General features: G+C 53.1%; 1 protein-coding gene across 3 annotated transcripts; it reads left to right on the top strand.

Moving 5' to 3' along the window:
• The first annotated feature begins 4,078 nt into the window (after nt 1-4,078).
• On the top strand, nt 4,079-14,622 carry Pnpla5 (patatin like domain 5, triacylglycerol lipase). Of its 3 annotated transcripts, none has more exons than XM_048444562.3 (9): nt 4,079-4,429; nt 4,722-4,954; nt 6,644-6,709; nt 6,948-7,157; nt 8,502-8,562; nt 9,396-9,581; nt 11,202-11,328; nt 13,039-13,155; nt 14,079-14,622. In XM_048444562.3, exons 1-9 carry the CDS (start codon nt 4,237-4,239, stop codon nt 14,167-14,169), a joined length of 1,284 nt encoding a protein of 427 aa, XP_048300519.3. In that variant the 5' UTR covers nt 4,079-4,236; the 3' UTR covers nt 14,170-14,622. The 3 variants fall into 3 exon arrangements, with proteins under 3 accessions (XP_048300519.3, XP_085534636.2, XP_048300518.3); XM_085678510.2 differs by having other exon boundaries at nt 4,083-4,417; nt 13,758-14,622; XM_048444561.3 differs by having other exon boundaries at nt 4,084-4,429; nt 13,758-14,622.
• Nucleotides 14,623-17,163: the final 2,541 nt, after the last annotated feature.

Genomic DNA, 17,163 nt, shown 5'->3' with positions numbered 1-17,163 from the left:
GATACTGGCTGTTGACACATGGCACTTGAGACTCTTGTACCACAGGGTCCTAGGTCCTGGATAGTGTTTTGGGAAACCCTGCCACTCTGGAACCAGGTACAGCAACTAGGGGAGAGTATCCATGAATCCAGGAACTGAGGAGCAGTAAGACGAGGTCTGCCTGCCACCAAGGTCACGTTCTCTTCCTCTTCCTCCCTGCCTAAGGCCAACTGCATGACCCAGTGACATCATCGTATGTTTACATCACAGTCTCCCCTAGACATAGAGATCTCCAAAGAGATCCTCTCCCATCATCCCCTCAGCTCTTCCCACCATGGGCAAGGTTGCCTGGTCAACTGGGCCCATTAAGGTCACTTTCTTTAGAGTCCTTCCTGCCTGCCTGGCCTTGCTAGATTCCCTCAGACACACTCCTCTGGGTCCATAGATCCTGCCATAGTCTCTCCTGCTTTTCCTACCCCCAGAGCTCCCTAGACAAAACTCCCTAGCACAGAGACAAAGCTGGGAGCACAGTGTCTCATTACAGAGTCCTTTGAGACAAGCATGAGAATGTTCAACCTCTGCTCTTATGACTAGAAATTTTGGGGGAGCCCCATGTAGGCTGTCACATGTTATTGAGGAGATGGGAGGTCCCCTCTCAGGGTTCTGAGGCTCACTCAAAGAATATAAGAATTGCTCAAAAGGGAGCACAAGGAGAATTTTATTAGTAAAACCCTGGAGCAGGCAGGTTGTAAATCCCAGAGGCTTCCTGGAGGAGGAAGACGAAGAGAAAATCCATGCACTTGAGTTAGGCATGGAGGTATGGCTAGTAGCTACGTGACAAAAGGGAAGTGGTTTGGGAGAAAGAGCGAAAAAGCCCCAAATACCAGAGAACGCATAGTTACAACCTGTCTGTGTCCGAAAGAAAGAGGCAGAAAGACAACAAAGAAATAACCAAGCCGCAAAGAACCTTATAGTGGCTTCCCAGCTAACACACAAACACAGGACTCTGGGAAGAAAAGTGTATCTTCTCATTAAATTATTATTCCTCCGTTCTCTCCAGCATAGCGTTAGGTGAATCTGCTTTCCAGGGAAGGTGGAGAGAATCCCTTAGCCAGGTGACTTGACCTAAATGGGTTAATCATGTTTTGGGTAATATGAATTGTTAGGACAGAGGTGGATGGCATTCTCTTGACCAGAAGGAAACAGCTTTCCCTTAAGGGGCCTTTGATGTCAATTTAACACTCACAAACACTTCAACTTGTCTCTCAGGAACAAGGTGAGCTTCTTTGTTCGTGTGTTTTAAGACAGGGTTTGATGTGCAGCCCTGGCTTCTCTGGCACTCAATATGGCCTTGGAACTCACGGCAATTCTCCTGCTTCAGCCTCCCAAGGGTTAGGATTACAGAAGTGCTCCACCACAACCGTCTGCGAAGTGCACATTAGATAACTGCATTACAGCACTCAGAACCCACGAGTCGGCCACCGGCACGGCTCCATGGTGTGGTCCCAGTTCAGATTGACATTCTTGGACTGTCCCAATGGGGTCCTTTCTAGTGTCACCTCCATTAGATATGCAGCAGAGATGCCATCGCCAAGCTTTGGTCTGCTAGGCGATGCAACTGCATTTCTAGTCAGGATGTTTTTAGTCTACGAGGGTCCATCTGCGGTGTCACCAGACATGCATGGAGGGTCATCCGGGCTGTGCTCAGCTGTCACCTCTCCGAGCTCTCTAGCCGCTTAATTCTCTGTCTTTCATGATTTCAACACCATCCACCATGCCCACTCCTGGTCTTACAGTGCTGGGGATTGAACTCAGGGCCTGGTGCAAGCTAGGCAATCATTCCACCACTGAGCTACATCCCCAGCCCTCTTCTTTTTTTGTTTTTCAAGATAGGGTTCCTCTATGTGGTTTTGGAGCCTGTCCTGAAACTTGCTCTGTAGACCAGGCTGGCCTTGAACTCACAGAGATCTGCCTGACTCTGTCCCCAAGTGCTGGGATTAAAGGTGTGTGCGACCACTAGACAGTGGTTATCCCAGCCTTCTTTTTACCTTTTTTGTTGGTTTGTTTTTGTTTTTGAGTCAGGGTTTCTCTGTGTCACCACTGCCTGGCCGCCAGTCCTCTTTTTATTTTTATTTTGTGACAAGGTCCCACTAAGTTCCAAAGGCTGATCTTGTCCTTGCTCTGCAGCCTTTCCAGGGTTCGAATCTGCACTTCTGCTGCCTCAGTCTTCCGCACCATCCCACCTATCTGCTGTGCTCTCCTGGGTTCCTGGTACAGGTCTTTGTGGTTCTATTTGTAAACCGGGGCTGCCTGGTCATGTTATCTCACAGGGTTGCGGTAGAGATGAAAGCATATTACCAAGCAAGCCTCAGGCTAGAGCATGGGAAAAGCCTATGTATGAGTAAGAACGGAAAGATGGGGGACGGAAATGAAATACGGAAGAGAAAGAGCCCAGCCCTCCAGAATCTGGCTGGGAGTCACAACAGAGCCGGATTACCACCAAGGCTTGTGTTCATCTTCCTGAAGTCTCAAACAAGGATGCTGGCAACTACAAGGTACGGGGCTCCCTGAAATGGTCCAGCGGGTGAAGGTCCCTGAGACCCACTTGCGGAGGGAGAGGACCAACTTCCTGCCACAAGTTGTCTTCTCAGTTCCATGCACGCACCAAATACAAACACACAAATAAATGAAATGGCAAAAATAAAATAAAATAAAATAAAAACCACTCCCCTTGCTCTGCGTGTACCCTGTCCTCTTCTTCCATGATGGCCTCAATATCTACTAAACTCACTGCTTGCTGGTCCTGAACTTTTTTTGAGATAAAATCAGGACCTGGCTTTACTTGAGTGGAGTCCCTCAACGGGAAGGGACCTCTTCAGACAGGCAGGCACCACCACCGGTGATGGAGCACAGTTGCAAAGGTGTGCCCTTGACCTTTGCCCTCCAGCCTCACCTGACCTCAGAATCTCACTGCCAAGGAAACAAGTCTCAGGGTGCTCCTTGCCCTGCCGGGGTCTTATGCGAGTCCCGGAGGCTTGCTGCCCACTCCTGGCGGCTTTGGTGGGGATGGTACAGGGAGACGCTGCATCGTGCCCAAACCTAGCCCTGCTGTGCACCCCCTCACCTGTTGTCAGCCCCCTAGGTCTCCTCCCTCCTTCCTTTGCCCTGGACTCTGCAGAGCCATGCCCTCGAGAACATGTCACTTGTGACATATATTATTTTTACATCACAGAGTGCAGTTCACATTTAATTTACATTTCTTTATCTTTGAGTGTGTGTGCGTAGGTGGGTGCAGATGGCATGGTGCATGTGTGGAGGTCAGAGGACAGCCTACAGGAGTCAATACTCTCCCTCTGCCGTGGGGATCCTGGGGGTGGAAACTCAGGCGGTCAGGGTTGGCAACACTTTAACTGGATGAGTCACTTAACTGGGGCACAGAGTTTGCTAGGGAATGTGACTACCAGGCAGCCTGCAGTGTGTTGCCTTCTGTCCTTATTGACTACTTGTAAGGTCCTGTGGTATCCAGAGTGGGTCCACTACTGGGTTCCACTCATCCCCTTTCTTTACTGGGGTCCTCTTTGCTCACCACCCCACACACCGCTGCCGCCTTGCTCTTCTTGACCTCCAGGCGTATGCTTCATTTCTCTTGCCCCCCAGGGCATGCCCGGCCTGATTTCCACGTGATGACTTGGCCATGTAAGCACCTCACCTCACCTCACTTCATCTCACCTCACCTCACCTGTTCAGACATATGCACTTGCGAGTCTGGTCCCTTCCTGCTGACTGCAGTGAGGGGAATTGATGCATCTGGAGGAAGTGTTCTATAGTAACCTGTCCCTGCTGAGCCCAGATCCCAGGTCTACAGCCTCCCTCCCTTCCTATGTCCCCCCCACCACCACTACCACCTGCAGCAAGTCAGGCTTGCCCCTTCCTGATTATGCCTCCGTTCCTTCTTTCGAAATGCAAACACCCCGAGGTTAGGCAACTGCAATTTGGAGCAGGGTGAACGTGCGGACCTGGCCAGGGTGCTTGCAGATCGCAATGATTCTGGGCACAACTGTGCACACCTGGATAGGGTAGTTGTGCCAGTCCCTCACTTGCTAGGGCTACAGGTGACTCAGTGTAGGGTGGGGCCACCCTGCTGTACCTCCGGAGCTCCAACTCAGTCACTGTCTGGTCTCAGTTCATTGGCGCCTGGCAAGCGGTCCTTCCAGCTCCTGTGCTACATCCAGGCTGTGGTGTTCCAAGTGCCCTACTATGGACTTCCTGGAGGCAGAGGGTGGCTGGAGCCTGTCCTTCGCTGGCGCCGGTTTCTTGGGCCTTTACCACGTGGGTGCCACCCAGTGCCTGCGCCAGCGTGCACCGTGTATCCTCCAGGGCGCCCGTCGCTTCTATGGCTCCTCCGCAGGCGCGCTCAACGCCCTGAGCATTGTTTGCGGCAAGTCGGCAGGTGCTTGGGGAGGTCCAGGGACACTACAGGTAGCTGAACCTGGCAAGGTGCCTCCCCTTTTCCTCCTGAGGTCTTTACACTCAGCCTCTAAATCTGAGGACTGTGGTCACTTTATCTCCAAAGATGAGTCCTGGCTTCAGATTTGGGATACTACCCCTAAGGTCACTGACATCCAGGACCGAGATACATGTACTGACTCCCAGGCATCCCCGAGGAAGGTGGGCTGTTGGTGGGTGAGGGTGGCCTTCGGTGGTCCCAGGTAGCTGAGACCTTAGCCTCCACCACCTTGCAGACTTCTGCTGCTCCAGTCTCCTGGGCATGGTGAAGCAGGTGGAGCGTCTGAGCCTGGGCATCTTCCACCCGGCCTATGGCCCCATTGAGCATATCAGGAAACAGCTGCAGGACACCCTACCTGAGAATTGCCACATCCTGGCCTCCCAGAGGCTGGGCATCTCCATGACCCGATGGTATGATGGCCAGAACTTCATAGTCACTGATTTTGCCACGCGAGATGAACTCATCCAGGTGAGCTGATGCTGAGCTATGACCTGGGGCCCAAGGAGAATAAGCCATCAAAGAATAGTGAGCCAAGGGGTTTCTGTGGGTGACGTGTGTGTGTGTGTGTGTGTGTGTGTGTTGGGGTATGTAGCAGGAGCTAGGACTGGTCTGAGTCCGAGGCTCTCTAGGGGGTGGGGTGGAGAGGAACCCAAAGGGTCCTTGGGCCAGGTTGAGGGGAAGTCAGCTTCTGTAGTCAGTGTATCTAGGGTTGCTTATTCCAGAGGAGCCCTCCCTGTCCCATCTACCCTCATCTTCCAAATGCTTTCTGAGTGCCAGAACAAACATTTACTGAACATGTAATATGTGTGGGCACTGTTTGTATGCTGTGATTTTTGCCAGGGAGGGGGCACAAATGAAAAATCCTTGCCTTTTCCAGACTTGTATCCAATAAGCACACCTCACAGAAAAGGGCCTATGTGAAACCTGATCAGAAGAGCAAGACAGGGAAGGAATGGAGCCTGTTCTGGTTCTGATCTGACGAGAGGGGATGGAGGAGTGGGAGACAGGCTTTGGGGATCAGAAAGACTGAGCAGGGCCATAGGGGAATAATAGCTCTGAAGGGATATGGGTTTCCATGTGGGAGGACCTCAGCCCAGTGTGAAGAATCCTGATGTCCCTTAGAGCAGCTCTGCCCACCCTTCCCATAACTGTCTCTGTCTGCCCCTGACACCGAGGTTTACATATACCTAGTCTCATCATGGTGCCCTTTACCGGATGCTGGGGCAGCTTGAGCCAGCAGTTGCTAGAACATAGGTGTGTGATTCTCAGTGTGCCTGAGGGGTATCACTGCTGTGGACTGATGTCCGGGGAAGGACTTTAGAACCTGTCCCAGTGTGCTCACCTGGGCAGCACATATAAGGTGCTCAGTAAATCTCAGCTGTCATCAACTGTATCCATCTGTGGGAAGGATGGGCTCACTCGTATTCTGAACCCTCAGAACCCGTACTGTGTCTGCTTCTCTGCGGGAGAGTCTTTTAGGGTTGTCAGGTGAGGGTCTATGTCCCCTGAACTTGGAGACCTAGGTCAGCAATATTTGCATAGTCCCGCCCCACCCTCCAGCATAGTTGACCCTGCTGGAGCTATTCTTGCCTGTCACGCTCTGCATGCTGCTGGCATTCAGCAGGAGAGACAAGGGATGATGCTGAGCATCCTACAACGCAGGACAGCATGTGCAGCCCCATTACAGCAAGACCCGTGCTCGGTGGTCATAGTCTATAGACAAAGCACCTCCCCCTCCACCCCTATCCAGCGGCACTACTCAGGGCTTCTGCTGGGAGATGGTGTCTCTCATGGGAAGGGAAGGCCTGACAGTCCCCCTCAGAGGAGCATCTGTTTGGATCAACTCTGAGAACAGTTTTTGGGGAGATACACGGAGGCTATTGGTAGCACCTTTATGCCAGACCCAGGGTTGGTACAGATACCTTGGTTTATATATCGTGGAGCATCCCACCTGAAGTCTCCAGGCAGCTGGGTGCCCTCCACAGAGATAGGGAGGTGCTGCCAAGGAGGACCGTGTTCCTCTGTTCTTCACTGGAGCTCGTGGTTGCATGCGCGAGAACAGGATGAAGCTTAGCATCATCTCCTGTCTCACCTGCTAGATGCCAGAAGCACACAGAGTGTGGAACACTGAGTGAGGACGATTGTCTTGTCTTCTAGGCTTTGGTCTGCTCCTTGTATTTCCCCTTTTATTGTGGGACAATCCCTCCGGAGTTCAGAGGGGAGGTGAGTGTGTTTGGGAGCCCCCCACCCCCCACCCTGTTTGTGTCCTGCCCTGAACTCCAGGCATCTGGAATAACAGTTTGTCCAGAGGTGGAACACCACCTCCCTGTGAGCACCTACTGTGTGCCAAGCCTCCCTTAAAGAAGCTCAGTCCCTGGGTTGGAGGGGGGTGGACGCGGACACCAGTCAGCGGTGAGGGTGTGGGGAAGACGATGTGATCCACTGCCTCCCTGCCTTGCAGCGCTACATTGATGGAGCCCTGAGCAACAACCTGCCCTTCTCCGATTCCCCCACCACCATCACTGTCTCTCCCTTCTATGGGACGGTGGACATCTGTCCCCAGAGCCGTTCGGGCAGCCTGTATGAGTTGACCGCCTTCAATGCCAGTTTCCAGATCTCTACAATAAACTTCTTTCAGGGGTTCATAAGCCTGTTCCCCCCAAAGCCTGAGGTAGGTCACCCTGCATGGTCCTGGCCCATGACCCCTCCCCTCAGCTTCAGTTATTGACCGGCCTCATTTCACACAATGGGTTTTCACACATTGCACACAGAGGCAGGTGGGTTCTGCCTCTCCTGCCTCTCCTGGGTGAGGGCTTAGAGTCCAGCTGTGACCTACACTCCACTGGCAGGCTCCGTGAGCAGAGGCAGTTATTTCCATTTCTTTTTCTAGGTTTTTATTTTTATTTTTATTTGTGTGTGTGTGTGTGTGTGTGTGTGTGTGTGTGTGTGCATGTGAACACAGTACCCACAGAAGCCAGAAGAAGACATTGGACCTCTGGATCTGGAGTTACAGGCAGTTGTGAGCCACCATGGGTATTGGAACCTGAGCTATGCTCCTTCTTAAGAACAGCCAGTGTTTTTAATTGTTGAGCCATTTCTTCAATACCTAATTTTTTTAAAAAAATTTTTTTTTTAGACAGGGTCTTACTATGTAGCCCTAGCTGGCTTGGAATTCACCGCGTAGACTATTCTAGTCTCAAACTCACAGAGGTCTATCTGTCTCTGTCCCCTGGGTGCTGGATGAAAGGTGTGTGCCACAATGCCCTCCAGTGACGAGGAAGTTCCATTTCTCAGAGGGCACAGGGTCAGAAAGTTTAGGTAATTTGTTCAGTCACACAGCCTTGAAGAGGCAGAGCCAAGATTACACTCTGTTAGTCCAGCATGGTTTTGAAAGTGAGCTCCTAAGACTTTGACCAGCACACCCACCATACACACACACACACACACACACACACACACACACACACACCACCCCACACACCATACACACACCACACACACAACACACACACAGTGAGATGGCTCATCAGATAAAGGCACCTACTGAGTAAGCCTGGTGACTGAGTTTGAGTCCAGAAACCAACATAAAGGTGGAAGGGGAGAGACGGCTCTACAGAGTTGGTCCTCTGAGCTCTGCTTCCACGTTTCCAATGGTGGGGAAGGGAAAGGGACTGCCCTGGACTTGTGGGGAGTCAGGTAGAGACCCCATTGACCCTGACTCAGGACTTGTCATTCTGTCTACTAGAGGGAGTACCTCAGAGGAAGGCAGGTGCCTGAGCTCTCGGTAAGGAGTGAGCTGGACAGTGGGAGGGGACGTCAGGAACAGATAGGTGCTGCATGCTCACTCCGGGTCTCCCTGGCCAGCACTGGGTCTCTGGGGTTTCTGAGCCCTGCAGAGGGTCACTGGGACAGCAGGCTGGGCTGAGGATGTGTTCATCTGCTGACATGTCTCCAGCCCAGGGCTTGTTGCTAAGGAACCCCAAACGCTGTCCTCCCTCTGCTCCCTGTGTCCCAGGTGGTGGCTGACTACTGCAGACAAGGTTATCTGGATGCCCTGAGGTTCCTGGAGAGACGGGGTAGGTGACAGAAGGCAGTAATGGGATGGTGTTAGGTGGATTCTGCTTCTCTGGGGTTTGAACCCTGGGACCTCAATGCCTGCACGGTGTGTGGTCAAACCACACTAGGGAGACTGAAAGGTGCCTTCGGAGTCCCCTTCTAGAGCCTCCAAAGACCGAGGCAGAGTGATAGAGATGGGCTATGGGTGGCAGAGGCTCTTCCAACAATGAACTAGGGTAGAGAAAGATTTCACCTTGGCTTGAGATGGGGGGAGCAAGAAGGGAGAGCTTCCTGGGGGTGACAGCTGTGCTGGGTTGGGACCAACAGTAGAGTGCCTGGTTGGGATGGGAAGACAGAGGTGGATGGATGGAGGAGAGTTGCACTCCAAGGGGCTGTTAGCTGGCAGGAGGTGCGTGGTCCCCAGGTCTGGGAAGCATGTCTGCCACCCTGTAAAGGCAAGGTTGAGAGATGAAGCCAGGATATGAGTTTCAGACCCACCCTGAATCCCTGCACCCCACCCCAGCCTGCAGCACCCCGCACCAGGCTAGAGCTTCAGAGTGCTGCATTTAACTCTCACGACAGCAGGACTTAAGTTCTTTTTATAGAAGGGAACTGAGGCAGAGGGCTGAGACTCCCAAGGCTGGCAGATGTGAGCAGGACAGAATTTGAGAATGGAGCTATGCCTCTGGGGCTCAAGAGAAGGCTGGACAGCGGGGCGGGGCCCCACTGGTGTTCATCCTGAAGCCTGAGTCCTGGAGTTGGTCTGGGCACTGAGACAGGCGGGTAGTTAGCCACCATCTCCCCTGCAGGCTGCCACTGCACCAACTATCAGATTTTCTCCCTCCTAATCCAGGACTCACCAAGGAGCCAGTGCTGTGGTCACTGGTATCTAAGGAAGCCCCAGCCCCCATGGAGGGACCCAGGAGTGCTGACCATGACCAGGGCCAGAAACTTCGCCTGACCATCAGATGGGACATCCCCAATGTGCTGGTCAAGGATGTGCCTGACTTTGAGCTGCTGGCACCGGAGCTGGAGGCTGGTACTGTCCTTTCTCCCACCACTTGCCTGCCCAAATGCTCACAGCTACCAAGCCCCTACTAAGTGTCAAGTGTGGCTGGGGGCTTTTTCTGTGTCCTTTACTTCTGACTACAATCTGGCACTATTTCACTGGTGGGGAAACTGAGGCTCTAGGGAGAGAAGGCACTCAGCTGGTCTTCCTGTCTGCCATGGAGATATTGAGGCCAAGCCTGTGCCCAGGCCACAGTGATGTATCTAGAGACAAGCACAGGCCCAAGTAGCAGGTGACATCCCAAAGACACTTCAAACAGGGGATGCCAGTCAAATATGGAAGGATGAGAGTTTGGGCAGAGGGCATCATACGTGCAGAGGCCCTGGGGCTGGAGAGGTTGGGCTGATAGGTCTCTGGGGTTATAGCCTAGTGGTTTCTGGAGGGGTGACACAGCAGACCTAAACTTGGGGAGGGCTGGATAGGCATGAAGAGAGAGCTGGTGTCTTGGTTGCTTTTCTGTTGCTCTGACAAAACCCTATGACCAAGGTGACTTTATAAAGAAGAGTGTTTAACTGGTCTTCCAGTTCCATGACACTGGCGGAAATAGCTAACAGTTCACATCTCAGATTGCACACAGGAGACACAGAGCACAAGGGTCCTGGCATGAGACTTTGGATATATCAAGCTTACCCACAATGACACACCCCCTCCAACAAGGCCACACTTCTTCATCCTTCCCAAACAGTTCCACCAATCAAGGAGCGAGGATTCAAACAGATGACCTTCTGGGGAACATTCTCACTCAAACCAGAGCTGGGAAACTGTGGAAGTGCATGGAGCTAGTGGGGGAGGACAGAGGCCAGTGAGGTTGAGGTGACAGTGAAGAGATCATGGGGTCACGGGGGAAGCATGGGATAAGGATAGAACATTGACTCATATCCAGAGGTTGTCAGTCCGCACTGATCCCTAGGATCAGCTTCTCAATCTGGAATCAGTGGGGTGTGGCTACTGTCCCTCTGTACTGCAGCTGGCCGGGGTAGGGGCTGGGAGAGTGATTCTAATGCCTAGACAACCTGGGTTCCCACTCCCTGCCTTTAGGAATGTTCGACTGCGGACACCCATTTCCTGTGACTGGGGATAGAAGGAGTTGGGTGTCGTCTCCTTGACTGCAAACCTCAGACATGGTTGCTCAAACCCAAACTGCAGTCTGTGCTCCCAGCAGTCAGGAGTGGCCTCCTGGCTCATGTCACTCCCGCTCTGCTTAGTCTGGTGAACAAGGGGGTTGGAGCTGGCAACACAGATGCTGTGCTCACAGTAGCTCTGAGTCTATTACTGTGAGACAGGCCTGGGGATACTTGTTTATCCAAGGTAGCATGGCAGACTTCTGGTAGACCTCAGGACAGGAGCCTGGCGGGCCTCGAGGCTGGCTTGGCTCTGCTTTTTCCTGGAAGAGATTCTCATAAGGCATTTCTGAACCTCCACTCTGAACCTTAGTCTCCTCTGTGAGGGCCTCAGTGGGTTGAAAGGACATGTACACGGCGCCCCCTGCTGGTAGCAATGGTTCCATCAGCGTGGAGATGCTGAAGGAGGAAGCTGTCTGCAGCTCCTGGGACCCCAGGCTGACTAAGGGGGCCTCTTCTTGTCTTTCAGCACTGAGGAAGGCTTGCAAGCGGGACTTCTGGGCTCGACTCCAGTGTTCTGTGCCAGGGAGGGTACTGACCTATCTGCTACTGCCATGCACGCTGCCTTTTGAGTATGTCTACTTCCGGAGCAGGAGGTAAGGTTGCCTGGGCTGAGGGGGCAGGCTTGTGGACAGTGTGGGCAGCTGAGTGACTTGAACTGGCAGGCACCTGCGTTCCCTACACTATCTGCTGAGGGTTGGCCCACGGAGCGCCTGAGTAGGCTCTGCCAGAGGATTGGTAGGGAAGTGGTGTGATTGGCTACACAGAACCTTGGCTAGTACCTGGACTGTTCTGTGACCTTCTGCCCTTTGCTCTGTGGCCAGAGCCTTGATGACAACGCAATGCCTCTGGCAACTCTTCCAACTGGTCTATCTTAGATTGATTGGCTGTGTGGTCTAGGCCAGCTCTTTTGACCTCTCTGGGTCATGGCACTTTTCCTAAAAACAAAGGCTCCTTCAGGTCAGTCTGATGGCCCCTGAGCCCTCGTACTAAGCATTCGGCCTTGCTGGGTTAGTGGACCCTGCTACTTCATTGTCTCATTCATCAGCTGCTAAGGGCTGACCAGGGGCCAGGTGTTAGCCAGGGGCAAGAGAGGCAGGCTGACCTCGATCTCACTTCTGGCCTGGTGGAGCATACAGCTTACAGCTTTGTAAGGAGAGAGCCACACTAGCCCTGAGTTAGGCTGGCCCATATCATAACTGTTTGTCAGAGAAGGCAGGCGATGACATCCAAGCTACAGTCTTAAGGATGGGCCACAGTCCATCAGGCAAAGAGGAAAGAAAGGCCTTCCAAGCGAATGGGATGTTGTGTGCAAAGGTCCTGGAGCAGAAGGGAGTCAGGCACATCCAAGGATCCCAAGGGAGGTGTGGCTGGAGTGAAAACTGGTGTCTGTATGAGATGGGTCTAGAGAGTGGCCAGGGCCAGACACACGGGGTCTGTGGTCAGGTGACTGAACTTGATTTAGACAGAGGGGTGCTCTAGGGAGATTGGACTTTCTCTTTGCGATAGGATCTTGCTTTACAATCCCGAGCGGTTTTGAACTCACCGTTTCCTCTGCCTAGAACTCCAGCCGTGGGCTCTAACGCAAGACCCGAAGGCTCTGTTTCTAAAACGCCTTTCCCTTCAGAGAGTCTATGACGGGGAGCCCCAGTGCTCTGTGTTGTACTGCCCTGAGTTAGTGACGGGGTCAGGACTGGTGGAGAGACGCTTCCTCCTGACACACTCGACTCACGGAGAGCTGTTTACTAACACCGTGGGCTGAAATGAAAATGAAGAAATCTAGCCATTTCTATGGTGTGAAGCGGCTGGGATCAGCCCAGAACATGCCATGCTCACCCTTGGTATTCCCTATAACCCGCTCACAGGGCATTTAGAGCAGAGGAAGGCACTGGCCTCCGAAAAAGACAGGGATGAATGACACGGGTCAGGAAGCGGGCTGAGTGGAGATAAGGAGGGTAAAGGACAACAGGCAGATGGTCCCCATTTGGCAGGAGAGGAAAGCAGAGGCCCAGAGAGGTTTTTTTCTGACTTTCCAGGCTGCAGAGCAGTCTCCAAGCTAGCATCACATGACCCCTCCCCTTTCTACCCCAGGCTTCTCACTGGAACTCTAAAGAAGTTGACCCCAAGGTCCCTCCCTCCCAAAGTCCACTTTTGGATATCCTGTTGTGTGATCCACAGGGCCTTCCTGAGATCTTCTTGCCCCTTTCCTTTCTCCTCTCTCCTGCTGTTGCCTGAAATGCAGGGACCACCCCTGATCGGAGACTGCCCCCGAGCACCCCGGAAAGCTGACACTGTCCCTTTCACAGGCTGCTGCTGTGGTTGCCTGAAATGCCAGCTGACTTGTGCTGGATGCAGGGGCTCCTGAAGAGTACAGCCCTTGAGGTCTACTCCATGGCAAAGACTCAGCTCCTCAGGCTGGGCAGGTGAGGCGGGGGAGGGACTGGGGTGTCTGCCAGGACTTAAGCATGTTGTCTACATCCACCACCTAGCACTCGGTGCCCAGCACTCAATTCACAGAACTCAGAACCTAGCACCTACCACACAGCATCCATCTAGTGTTCAGTACTGTATACTCAGTGCCCAACATGCATCCCATGTCCTTCTGTCCATCCACCTGGGGAGACCTGTCTGTGTTCACTGCTGTGTCTGGGGTCTCTGAGCCTTTCACACTGGTCAGTCTAGGCGGTTTGCTGGGGAATCTTTATCACAGCTCTGTGGTTGGTACAATTCTCGCTCTGTCCCTCAAGGCTGGCTCTATGTGGCTAGAGACTGCTGGCCTGTCTTCTGACAACTTCCCTGATGTAGGAGACACAGTGTACCCATACTCTCCTGCCCCTGCCCTCTTAGGAAAAGCTACGCTGGAGTTCTGATATTCTCCTGTTTGATTCTGCTGAGGGCTTGAGACGTTCCTCAGAGGGCTGGGGATGAAGTAACTTGCTCCCTGTAAGGGCGGTCCCTGTAGTACATCTTACCTTTACCAAACTCCAGGCCTTGAACTCACACACGCTTCCTGCTCCCTCTTTAGCCCGCCTGTCACCAGCGCAGACTCTGGTCCCCTTCAGCGGGGGACAGCTGCTTCTGAGAACCGGGCCTTGAACCTCAGGCTGGCTGATCGTGCACTGGGCTAGGCCAACCAAATGCGCGATCCCCTTGAATCCTGTCCTTGCCACATCCTGTGTGCTCATGTCTGCCTCTGGCTGTGGCTCATCCCCCAGGAGCTCTGAACCCGGCTCAGGGAAATTGCTCCTCGTGCCCATGCCAGGCCTTGTGCTTCTCGTGTGGGCAGGTGGCTTCCTGGAGGGGAATGAGGGCTCTCCGCAGCCCTTCCTGGGACCTTTATTTCCAGGGCCTCTCTGGATGTCACCAGGCTACTGTGTGTCCAGGCCACTGCCCTCTTCCTGCCCATTTTGTCATGGAGAAAAGACAGAACAAGCTAAGACACATCTCAGTACTGGATCTCCATGTGGGGGACACAGAGGGCACAGGTGTCCAGCGGAGGTGTGTTCCACCCTGTGCAGCACTGGAACTGGGGCCTCAAGGCCCAGTTCACGGCAGTGACTGCTCTGACCTCACTCATCGTATCTGGTCTGCACTCACCTGAAGAGCTGACCCCTGTAACAAGTGCAGATGGAAAGTGGCCAGCTGGGGATCCATTTGTGGGAGTCTTGATCCTAGATGGGGACGGAACCTACTGCCCCTGCAACCTGGTTCCTTGGGAAGGTTTCTGGGTACCACACATACCAAACCTCCTCTGGCCTCTCCTTGGGGTCTCTGTTTCTTCTGTTCCTGAAGAATCTACACTATGCCCCTGACCTGAGTGGAGATGGGTCTGTAGAGAAATGGAGGTGCCAACAGGAGAAGAGCTTAAGTAATAAACAGTGGACAAAAGAGATGATGTGTGACTCATTCATTAATTCATCCCTTGATTATCCATACATTGACCATCTAGTCACCACGTATCATTCATTCATTCATTTGGCTCTCAGATGGAACACAGATGGGATATGATGCCACGAGCCCTCCCAAAGGTCCTCAGAAGAGAACATAGGGAGGGCAGATGTGAAACCAAGTGGGGAGCCATAGGGACCAGGCTGTCAGGAGGCTGCTCCATGAAAGCTGCTATTGAGCTGAGACCTGACAAGAGTCCAGAGCTTCTACCAGGCCCTGGGGGGAGCGGCGGGTGCAGAGGCCCTGCAGAGAGAATGAAGTCCTTGTCGCAGCACAGCCACAGCTGTGGGTGAGAGGATGGAGGGCATGCTGAGAGCCACAGGCTGTGTCATATCACCAAGGTTTTTGAACATTTATTTTTACGAAGCGTGTGTCTGGGTGAAAGAATGTGCACCACTGTGTGCAGGTGCCCACAGGGGTCAGAAGATGACATCCGATCCAGTGAAACAGGTGTGTTTATCATCCCACACAGTCACTGCTGCTGTTGGTTCCTGACACAATCTCATGTAGTCCAGGTTGGCCCTGAACTCACTGTGTAGCTGAAGATGACCCCAAACTCCTGACTCTCCTTCCCTCCAGCTCCCAAATGCTAGAGCGACAGGCATATGACACCATGCCTAACTGATCAGATCATCCTGACAATCACCTCGAGGTTGTGTCTTGCATTGGGAAGTGTGTTTTCTTAGAGGTCCGTCGAGAAGTAAGTATGCATGGATGAGACAATGCACAAATGCCCAGCGTGTGCCTGCATGCACACACTACCTGATAAAACATGAGTTGATCATAGATATTATGTGATGAGATGTGACAGGTGCCTAAAAGTTATCTCATTCTCAGATTATGTATATGTTTGGCATTTCCAAACCTAAGAAAAAGTTATTTGTTTATTTAAAGTACATGAATTTGAACCACACTAATTTAAATCACATTTCTACATTCAAGAAACAGTTACTCATTTAAATACTCACCAATTTATCTATTTATTTTGTGTGCGTGTTCACGTGCTTGCGAGCCTGCACGTGTATGTGTGTGTGTGTGTGTGATTGTGCCACAGCAACTGTGTGGAGGTCAGAGGACAACTTGAGGGGTCTATTATCCACCACACGGGATCTAGGGATGAAACTCAGGTCGCAGGCTTGGTGGAGGGTGCCTTTACATCTTGCCAGCCCTTACCTTAAGATTTTTAATAATACAGGGAAATAGGATAATATGCCTCAACAAAACAGAACGGGAGTGAAGCTGGGTTGCAGAGTGCCAGGCGGCGAGGGACAAGCGGTGAGCGTTCAGCACCTCGGACAGCGACACGGCCCTGAGCCGTCTTCCCTGACGGTCACAAAGCACAGAGGTACTGTACTCTCTTCTCGAACCTCTAATAGTCGCGGGCTTGTCACTCTGCGGCCCAGCCTTTGACAGCGGTCCCTTTGTGTCACCCTATTGCTTTCTATAACGCCCTTCTGTGTGGAAAGAAGGCAAGTCCCGACCCCTGTCTCTGCACCCAGGCTGCAGTCTCCTGTACTTAGGCAGCAGAAAGGGCCAACCAGCTCTGCCCCAACTCTTGTCTTAAGAAACGTTCTCAGGTATCTTAGATTAGCTTCAGTTCCAGCACGTAGCCGAGGCTGGCCTTGAACTTTTGATCCTCTTGTTTCCACCTTCCAGTCGCAGGGATCATAAGCGTGTTGCAAGCCCAGTGTTTGTCTGTTTCCCTTTTCTCCAATGCTGGGAAACTGACCCCAGGGGTTCACACCAGCTAGGCAGGGTCTCTATTCCTACGGGGCTTCCCAGCCCCTTGGGTTCTTGTTAGTGGCTTCCCCCAGCTGTGGCTCCTGAAAGTAGAATCCCCAGTCTCAAGGAGGATACAAACGTACGCAGGTGGAGGGCGCCACCTGGAGGGTCGACTCTTATCGGGGGTTTCCTAAGAGCGCCATCTCTGATGGAGGTCCCCTGTGCGTGGGGATGGGTCCTCTTTGCCTGGGGGTCCACTCTGGGGTTCCTTTCTGCCTGGGGGCGGCGGTCCTCTTTGCATGGGAGGGTCTCCTCTCCGGGGGGGGGCTCACTCCAAGGAGATTTCTCTGCTGGGGGCCTGGTCCTCTCTGCCTGGAGAGGCCCACTTTGGGGTTTCTATCTGCAGGAGGAGTTTTCTGCTGGGGGACGGGGTCCTCTGTGCTCTGAGGTCTCCTTTCTGAGGCCTCTCTGCCGGAGTTCTCCCTGGGGTAGTTCTCTCTGGCACCTGATGCCAGGCTCTCCAAGGGCCGCCTTTGTCAGCCGCGCTCTGACGCGGGTTTTTCCATCTCTGGCCTCGGAAGCTTCTGGAGATGAGGTTTCCCGCCTCCCGTGGCTCGCCCTGGGTCTGCGCAGACACCCCGTTTCTGCTCTAGGGCGTGCAGCCCTGACCCTGCGCGGATGACTGACAGGCGGCAGCACGGACTCAGACGCACCTCTGCGGCAAGCGCGTGGCCTTGGCGCCCGACGTCACGGGGCGCGGC

This window comes from Myodes glareolus, chromosome 19 (genome assembly GCF_982192425.1).
Source record: "Myodes glareolus chromosome 19, mMyoGla1.1, whole genome shotgun sequence".
In the NCBI taxonomy this organism is placed as follows: Eukaryota; Metazoa; Chordata; class Mammalia; order Rodentia; family Cricetidae; genus Myodes; species Myodes glareolus.
This window is presented reverse-complemented; position numbering and strand designations above follow the sequence as displayed.

Coding starts and splice junctions, on each gene's coding strand:
- Pnpla5 (XM_048444561.3), top strand. CDS start 4,237: ATGGACTTCCTGGAGGCAGAGGGTGGCTGGAGCCTGTCCTTCGCTGGC. Junction 4,955..6,643: donor CGCGAGATGAACTCATCCAG/GTGAGCTGATGC, acceptor CTTGTCTTCTAG/GCTTTGGTCTGCTCCTTGTA. Junction 11,329..13,038: donor GTCTACTTCCGGAGCAGGAG/GTAAGGTTGCCT, acceptor TCCCTTTCACAG/GCTGCTGCTGTGGTTGCCTG.